Source organism: Trachemys scripta, chromosome 2, assembly GCF_013100865.1.
Source record: "Trachemys scripta elegans isolate TJP31775 chromosome 2, CAS_Tse_1.0, whole genome shotgun sequence".
In the NCBI taxonomy this organism is placed as follows: Eukaryota; Metazoa; Chordata; order Testudines; family Emydidae; genus Trachemys; species Trachemys scripta.
In genome coordinates, this window is record NC_048299.1 from 270,945,431 (window position 1) to 270,954,747 (window position 9,317).

At 44.0% G+C, this 9,317-nt stretch overlaps 1 protein-coding gene across 2 annotated transcripts in view; it reads right to left on the reverse strand.

The window, feature by feature from the left end:
* The window catches only part of FAM135B (family with sequence similarity 135 member B), a 348,914-nt gene that overhangs the window by 19,964 nt on the left and 319,633 nt on the right, over window positions 1-9,317 (reverse strand). For both annotated transcript variants that reach the window (XM_034763663.1, XM_034763664.1), the window contains exons 10-11: window positions 8,528-8,683; window positions 5,915-5,988 (exon numbers count right to left, since the gene is read on the reverse strand). In XM_034763663.1, the coding sequence (XP_034619554.1) occupies window positions 5,915-5,988; window positions 8,528-8,683 (230 nt within the window). The remainder of the gene's footprint in view (window positions 1-5,914; window positions 5,989-8,527; window positions 8,684-9,317) is intronic.

Consider the following 9,317-nt stretch of genomic DNA (forward strand, 5'->3'; position numbering starts at 1 on the left):
TGCCCCCCGCCACCCCAAGATTGGCCGCCCCTTACCAGGTGCTGCCCCAAGCATGTGCTTAGTTGCCTGGTGCCTGGAGCCGGCCCTGAGTGCAAGTACTTTTAACTACTGTATTCCCTGCAAGACACCCCCCCCCCCCCCCCCCCCCGCTCCCCCCCCCCTCTTGCAGTGACCATTCAGAAGAGAAAGGCGTGGAGCTGCCACTCTCCCTGGCTAGTGCAACAGCAGGGCCAATGTGAAAAAGCTCTGGCAGACGGAACTCAGATCTGAAGCTCCCAACCCAGGACTGTGGGTTCTGGGGGCCAGCCAGAATCTGGGACAGTTGGGAGGAATGTGACTGTTTCAAAAAATTAGTTTGAAAAAGTATTTGCAGATTAAAAAAAAAAGTTACTTATGTTTTAAGAACCTTTAAACTGTATTTAAATACAAATGCTAAGTATGGAATATTTAAAGTGCTTACCTACAAGTATGTGGAATACTTCAAAACACGTACTTAAGTACCAACATACTCAAGTACTTGGGGACACTGCAGGATTCTGCCTGCAGCAGTGACTGGTGTGGCCTATGGAGTCAGTCTGCAAAGCTCCAAGGACTATTCTAGTTTGCGGCAATCTTACTCAACTGCCTATTGCCTGCTCTGCAGCCCAGAATCCACCATAGTGCAGAGTGCTATGTGCACACCCCCTTCCACCCCAGATCTGCCCCTTCCTGCTCTAAGCACCACCCTGCCACAACTCTTCCACCAGGGGGCAGTGTAAGGCCCTGTACTGCTCTTCTGTCAGAGGAATTTCCCCCCATCCTACAGAGGGCCCTTGTTAGTCCTCTCTTGAAACTCTGGGGTGAAGAACTGGCCCAGAAATGGCTAGTGACTATTATACTCTTCCTGCTCCAGAGCTGAATGACAAGACAACTGCCAGGGGAAGTGGAGAACAGGCAAAATACAACCAATTTATTTTCCGTGTACTGGTTTTATCCCTGGCTTGTCTCATATGGCAACTACCAGAGAGCTGCGGTGGAGGATTAGAAGCAACTGAGACAAAATGTCTCAGGGGTTTTCTGTATAGAGTTCTGGGGCGTGGCAAGCCAAGGTGTTACTCTAGAGCACACTAACTTGCCACGCACTGAGTGGCACTAGGAAGACCCTTCTGCACAGCAGTCTCTTCCTTCCCCACATAACTTAATGATTGCTTCATGCCCAGAATCAAGGAAATGGATCTCCTTGCTATCCTCTCTAATATAACTGTGGATGTTCTCATTACCCATATAAAGACCTAATTCTTGTTGGAATCATACGAAATTTTGAGCCTTGGTTAGATCTTGTGGCAGTGAGTTCCACAAATTAGTGATGCATTGTGAACAAAAGTATTTCATTTTGTCACTTATACATGTGGTGGCTTTTCAGTTTTGCTGAATGTCCCCTTGCCAAAATTCTTCCCAGTCAAGCGGGAAAGCATGTTTCAAATGTGAGATTATTTTATTTGGATCTTTCTTTAGCTAATCTATGTATTCTAACCAATAGAGATGAAGACAACACAAGCTTTCAAGAGATGGCATTAGCTGGAAGCAATATGGGACAGGTTCCACAGAACAGAGGTGGTGCAGAAGTGCACATATTTCAGATTTCCTTCAGGGAAACACAGTTCATCACCATGTAATAAGTGGAAACAACAAACTTTGTACATGGCAGGGAGAAGAAATGGATCATGCTAACTCAAACAACAGGCTTGTAAACATATTCTTCAATTCTCATGCTAATGCAGGAGATCTCTGTATCCCAGACAAGTGCCCTCTCATGCCTGACATTTCCCCTTCAACTTGACTTTGGCTGTTTCACAATTATTTGGGTCCAACTGTTCAACCATAAATCCTGTCAAGTATCAGAGGGGTAGCCGTGTTAGTCTGGATCTGTAAAAAGCGACAAAGAGTCCTGTGGCACCTTATAGACTAATAGACGTATTGGAGCATGCATCTGATCAAGTGGGTATTCACCCACGAAAGCTTATACTCCAATACGTCTGTTAGTCTATAAGGTGCCACAGGATTCTTTGTTGCTTTTTTCATAAATCCTGGTTTGCCAGAAGCTGGGAATGGGCGACAGGGGGTGGATCACTTGATGATTACCTGTTCTATTCATTCCCTCTGAAGCACCTGACATTGGTCACGGTCAGAAGACACGATAATGGGCTAGATGGACCTTTGGTCTGACTCAGTATGGCCGTTCTTATGTTCTGGTAGAATAATTAATAAAAGGACCCACAAACTTGACGGCCATCCAGACTCAAGTAGGGCATGTGCAGTAGCTACCTGATTTCCCTTGCTAACACACACAGCCCTGTCCTTGATTTTTAGAGTGAATTCCTGGCCCCATTCAATTTACTGACAAAACTCCCATTGACTTCAATGGGGCCAGGATTTTACCCTTAGTGTTTGAAAGCAACATGTAAAGGTAACGATCTAAAAGTAACATCTGTATGCGTTCCTTTTCAGCACTGAAATCTGTGCTACCTGCAGCAGTAAGAGAAACAATGAAGTCAGTAGCAGAATTCCATGAGACAGTCTGTATTTAACTTAGGAATCATCACGTCCGTGCCAGTATCAGAAATAGTATACTTAAGACTTAAAATCCTGACAGACAAAGCACAGTCTAGTTGCTGGGAAACAGGAGACTAGGGTTCTTTCCCGAACTCTGCCACTGACCTGCTGTGTGACCTTGAGGAAGTCACTTTGCCTCTCTGAGCCTCAGTTTCCCCATCCACCCTTTGTCTGTTTGTCTATTTAGAGCATAAGCTCTTTGGGGTAGAGGCAGTCTCTTTTTATATGTTTGTAGAGCATCTAGCACAAGGGGGACCTGATCTCAATTGTGCCATGTAGGTGCTAGCATAATAAAATTGCCACTAATAAGCCTGTGACGATCAGGCCTTATTCATCATCATGTATATAGTGCCAGAGAAATGCTAGATGCTTCACAGACATAGAGGAAACAGGACCCTGCCCTTAGGAGCTTAGAGATTAAAGACACTGTGAGTGTTTACAGTCTAACTCTTGTTCTACTCAGCTTTCACAACAGTTAAGGAGGAAGTTAGCTCTATTTCATAGAAAATGGGGCTAGTTTCACTGGTGCCAGTCCAATAAGTGTAAGTGAAACATCTTTGTGCCAGCACGGCTCCCCTTCTGCTCCAGGACTGTTTGCCCAGACAGAGCAGAGTTACTGTTGATGCCTCCTAAACTGCAGCAAGGGAGGTCTAGGTTGGACATTAGGAAAAAGTTCCTAACTGTCAGGGTGGTTAAACACTGGAATAAATTGCCTAGGGAGGTTGTGGAATCTCCATCTCTGGAGATATTTAAGAGTAGGTTAGATAAATGTCTATCAGGGATGGTCTAGACAGTATTTGGTCCTGCCATGCGGGCAGGGGACTGGACTCGATGACCTCTCGAGGTCCCTTCCAGTCCTATAATCTATGAAAATCTATAATCTATGAATGTTGATAAATGCAAAGTACTGCACATTGGAAAACATAATCCCAACTATACATATAAAATGATGGGGTCTAAATTAGCTGTTACCACTCAAAAAAGAGACCTTGGAGTCATTGTGGATAGTTCTCTGAAAGCATCCACTCAATGTGCAGCGGCAGTCAAAAAGGCGAACAGAATGTTGGGAATCATTAAGAAAGGGATAGATAATAAGACAGAAAATATCATATTACCTCTATATAAATCCATGGTACACCCATATCTTGAATACTGTGTGCAGATGTGGTTGCCCCGTCTCAAAAAAGATATATTAGAATTGGAAAAGGTTCGGAAAAGGGCAACAAAAATGAATGGGGTATAGAACAGCTTCCGTATGTGGAGAGATTGATAAGACTGGGACTTTTCAGCTTGGAAAAGAGGTCTATAAAATCATGATTGGTGTGGAGAAGTTTTATTTACTCCTCATAACACAGGTACCAGGGGCCACCAAATGAAATTAATAGGCAGCAGGTTTAAAACAAACAAAACGAAGTATTTTTTCACACAATGCACAGTCAACCTGTGGAACTCCTTGCCAGAGGATGTTGTGAAGGCCAAGAATATAACAGGTTTGAAAAAGGAACTAGATAAATTCATGGATGATAGGTACATCAATGGCTATTACCCAGGATGGGCAGGGATGGTGTCCCTAGCCTCTGTTTGATAGAAGCTGGGAAGGGGGGCCGGGGATGGATCACTTGATGATTACCTGTTCTGTTCATTCCCTCTGGGGCACCTGGCATTGGCCACTGTTGGAAGACAGGACATTGGGCTAGATGGACCTCTGGTCTGAACCAGTATGGCTGTTCTTATGTTCTCCCTCAAGGGTGCTGATATAGCAGGAAGCTATAGTCTATATTTGGGGCTCCATATGAGAGAATGAGCTGAACGGTCACATCTGGGGCCCCTCTGGCCATGTCTCCTTCACAGATGAGCACTACCCACTTTCGTAGGCTGGGCTGGCCCTATACAACCATCCACCCAAGCACGACTGAGGTTGTGGCTGCCTTGCGCTGTTTCTCTTTACAATGTGGTAGACTGTGCACTGCATCTGTCCCCATGTCTCTAGTTACAGCTTTGAAGAGGGCATCGTTATATGGAATCCCCATCTATGGCCCTGCATGCTGGCACAATCTGTGGCACTATCCCTAAACGATTTCTGAAAGACATGTCTCCAGTCTGATAAATTCCAGCAATGGGGGCTTCACAGTCCCCCTGGCCAATCTGTCTCACTGCAGAACTCTTCTAAAACCGCAACATTTTCACTAATCTTTCATCTAAGTCCTTCCTGCTGTACAATAGCATGAGCCCAGAGCGTCTGCTTCTTGACTCACTTGATTAATGAAAATTACTGCCCCCTGCTCCATCGCTAACAACCCTGATCATGTTTGCGAGCAGATATTTCCTCCTCTCCGCCTGGTTTTCTGCAGAATGAGCCTGGCCCTCCCTTAACATTTCCCCAGACAGTGCCTAGTTTCTCCTCATCTTTTATTATTTTTGTTGCTTTCCTCTGAATTCTCCTCTAAATGAGCTAAGAAGTGGAATCCTGCCTGCAGTCAACTCCAGGTAACCCAGCTGAAGGCAGCAGGGTTGTTCAGGTGCAACCAAGGGCAGAATTGGGCTCTAAGTATTTTAAAAATCATGGGAGGTCCCAATTCTGTTGGGGCCTAAGCAGAAGCGTCAAGCAGAGGGAAATAATGACCTTGCTTGCTATCCAGAACACACTTCTTTGAATACAGCCCAGTACCGGATTTATTTTCTTTGACAGCCTTCCATTGCTAATTCTCCTGCAATTTATCAACCACTCTGAGTCCCACTATTACCAGCACCAACCCGGCATTCTGCCCATTCTGAGCCGTCAGTTTCTGAACTGCGTCACCCAGCTCCAGCGCTCATGTTCAAGGCTTTGTGTTAACCACTGATGAATGGTTCATGGCTCTGTCCTGTCTGCCTTCCCAGATCCTCCCAGCACTACCATGGCTGCACCCAAGAGAGTTTCACCCACTTGGGGACAGTGGGGAGGAGAAAAGAGTTTTTCTGACCATTTGGCACTTGCTGTCGCCTCAGTGCAGGACTTCAGCCTCCATCATGCTTTCGACCACAAGCCTTAAAAAAACCCACCTGCCAATCACAGGTGTCTGAAGATTACAACTCTCGGGGGCCTGATCTGGAGCTTGCATTGTGTAATTTTTTACCTTGACTTCAGTGGATTTACACTGCAGTGAGATTAAAATAGACCTGATGCCTTCTGTATGGAGTACAAATGCCCACTGAAGATCAAGGAGGAAGGGCATGGATTTGCATCAGAAAGGATAACGTGGTGGCATGGGGTCTGGTTTTAAGAGACCACATGCTTGCAGGGCCCAAGTGCCAAGGATGGGAGATGTAAGGAATTACTTACAGGCTTTCCTGAAAGGTCAGCACAGCTAGCTTTTGGTGCTCGGCATAAAAGAATGCTTCTGAGAATCTTCTTACCTGGGTACGAAACACAAAGGTTACACGTTAAAGCCTTTTAAAGACACCAAGTGTATGCAAACCTGCTCCAGCTACTTTGCATCACTCTGGTGACACAAGGAAGCTAGGAACCCAGGTGGCTCAGCCAATTCAGTTGGCTTTCTGCTTTGTTTTGCTGGAAGCAGCCAGTGTGTCTGGGTAAATATGGCCTGAGATGTTCAAAGCCTTTTAGGATTGAAGACACAGCCCTTGGAAATATTTTGGAATCTCTTCCAATGTACCTGCTGTTTCTTTGTTTAGAAGCAGCACATCTGTTGAATTTAAAAGTCCTCTCTGTAGCTTTAAAACTAGGGTCGCTAATTCCCTTTGCCGACAGCTGACATGGCAGTAGCGCAGTTACTAAATGAGGAAAGTCAATAATCAATGGTATCTTCTGCACAAAGATCTACAGTAACTCCCAGTCTTACACATGTACACAGAGGGGAAGAAACCCTACATTATCAGAAACACATACATGCGTGCCATGATATCTGCAAATTCAAGTTTTCCAAATTTTTGCATGGACATTGGAGAGAACAATTCAGCCATGGACAATCGATTGTGAAATAGTTGCAGGTTTGAAATGATTTGCAGAGCACTTAGTATGAAAACATACACTCCTAAAGAACGTGGTACTGCTATCTGCTCAGAAATAAGCTTTGACTTTCTATGCACTCCAACAAGATACGTAATCAAATCAATTAAGACTCTAGTCCTTATGTTACTGCTGTTATTTGTAAAATACAGCATCGTAGAATGGCAGCAGAAAGCATGCAAACAAAATTACAACATCCCCCTAAACCTCCAAGCTGTGTTTTGACAAATGGCCTTTCTAAAATAATAGATTAGCATCGCTTGAAAAAGGATGTTTAATAATAATAATACCTTATGTCTGAGGCTCTCAAACTGCTTCATGTAGCCAGGTAAGCAATACCACACACATTTTAAAGAAAACTGAGCACGTACAGGTCAAGTAACTTGCCAAAGAACCCCAATCCCCTGCTCTAGCCATTAGACATGCTGCTTCTTTAGCTTAGGTGCTATGTTGAAGGTACCTCCTGCTTCCTATACATTTCCCTCTGAAGGAGTTAGATAATAAAGAAAGTCCTGATCTGAAGCACTGCATTTGAGCACGTGCTTCCCTAAGCAGGCAAGTAGCCCCACTGACGTCAATGTTAAAGTTAAGCACATGCTTAAGTGGGGCTTTAGTGCATTCAGCATAATCAGATAGGCAGCCGCCAAATGGTAATATGTGCGCGTGTGCATGTCTGTGAGAATGCGTGTGTGATACTAAGGAGCGGGAATGTAACTGGCTGCTTATGTATAAAGAGATAATAAAAGAAACAGAACTATATTTCCAGAGGCAGCTGTGTTAAAGGAGTTATGAAGGATAGATTTTTCAATTATTTGACTCTGTGATGATTCTGTTTTTTCAGATGAATTTTCACATTTTGTGACAATCAAGGTACCATGGGAAATCAAACCTTTACCACAACTGAGTAATTTGGTATTTTGATATTTAAAATGTGCTCAGTTTTCTGTATAGTACCAGTGTTCTATAAGGACCAGGTCTTCTTTTCCATTGTGGTTGAGGGTTTTCCAAACTTTAGGCCCACAATATCCGGGGTCTACCCAAAAGCCAGGACACTGATAAGGCGGCAAGGGATGGTCAGAGGTACAGTCCTGAAATGCAGCTCTTGTATAGGACAGCAGTCGGTTTGTAATCCATGTCACTAAGGCCTCCAATTCAAATCCACACCAAGGCCCTTACCCAGCGAGCTAAATGGGAGGACCTCTGTACTCACACAGAGCCCTGCTGAAGTCTAAGAGACATGGATCTGCCCAGGCAGAACAACTTATAGTATTGGGGCTAAAATACGTAGCTAATTCAGTTTGCAAACTGCTCAAAGAAAAGATCTTCCCTTTATACTTGTCTGAGAAGTGCCTAGCACAATTATGGTGCTATTGTAACAACAACTTATTAATGATTATTGTTCGCAGGCCCCACCAAGGAATGTAGTTTGTACTGGGAGTCAATTAAGTTGCTGAAACAAAATTATAAAAGCAGACCCTGGTTTCCCTGTTTCGTCATCTCTTGCAGATTGTGAAGCTCTTCCTGAATCTCTCAGAGCTATGCACTCCAGGCTCCAACATGCCTTCCTCTTGGCATGATGCTATCCAGCTGGAAACCTGGCTACCACTGCCAGGTGAAGACAAGACAGGTTACAAGGTCACTACTTGCTCCTATTTGTTGAACTGACAGCAAGGATTTGATAGTTGAAGGAATTATTTAAAAACTGGTATTTTCTAGGCAAAAAAATCCCCCCTGTGCAGAGAGCCAGCACAAGGACCTAGGCATCACTTAAGTGGCATATAGGCTTTGGGTTGGTTCTCTATGTGTGTGTGTGTGGGGGGGGTGAATTTTACACAGTAACTCTAATTAAGGCACACTCTGGATGCATCTTTGATCTCTTCCTATCAGGTTGTTATCACCATTGCTGAATGAATTGGTTAGCATTACCCTTAGCGTGTGATGCTCCTGAGTAAGATAGGCTGTGACTTCTGGATGGAGTGTCACTGTCTCCAGGAACTGGGTCCATAGTGCCAACAGGTGGGAGCAAAGCCAGGCTAGGTCCTTGCTTATCTGCTCTGCTATCTTCTCTGGATTGTTCAACATCTGGAGGGGGGAAAGGATGTTTGGAGGTTAGGTCAGTAGCATTAATTAGTACATTAGATTAAGTTCCCTTAAAAAAGCAAACAAAAAGAATGATCCTTGACTCAGAACTGGGCTGACACTGTTTTCCTATCAATTATTTCATCCCAGATCAGGCAGTTACTATAGAATTATTTCAACACATGTATTTTAACACACATTAAGATGGAGACATAAGGGAAGTGTGGGGAGTGGGCACAATCCAGCCATAGCCAATATTTTTCATTGCAGGTAAAAAGTAAATGAATGCAGCCAATTGGTTGTTGGTCCCAGAATATCCACTAGATGGTGCTGCTTACTCTGGAATACGAAATCATGCTCCCTCTTCTGTAGACTTGGTGATGCCTTTTGATTAGAGGAACATCTCTTTCACACAGGTCAAAACACAGCACTAGCTGGGTGACTTTTTTTATAAAATCTAATGCCCGGTACAGTATGAAAAAAAAATTCCAAAATTCCTTCACACAACAAAAAAACTAGGGGTCACCTAATGAAATTCATAGGCAGCAGGTTAAAAACAAACAAAAGAAAAACAGGAGTACTTGTGGCACCTTAGAGACTAACAAATTTATTAGAGCATAAGCTTTCGTGGACTACA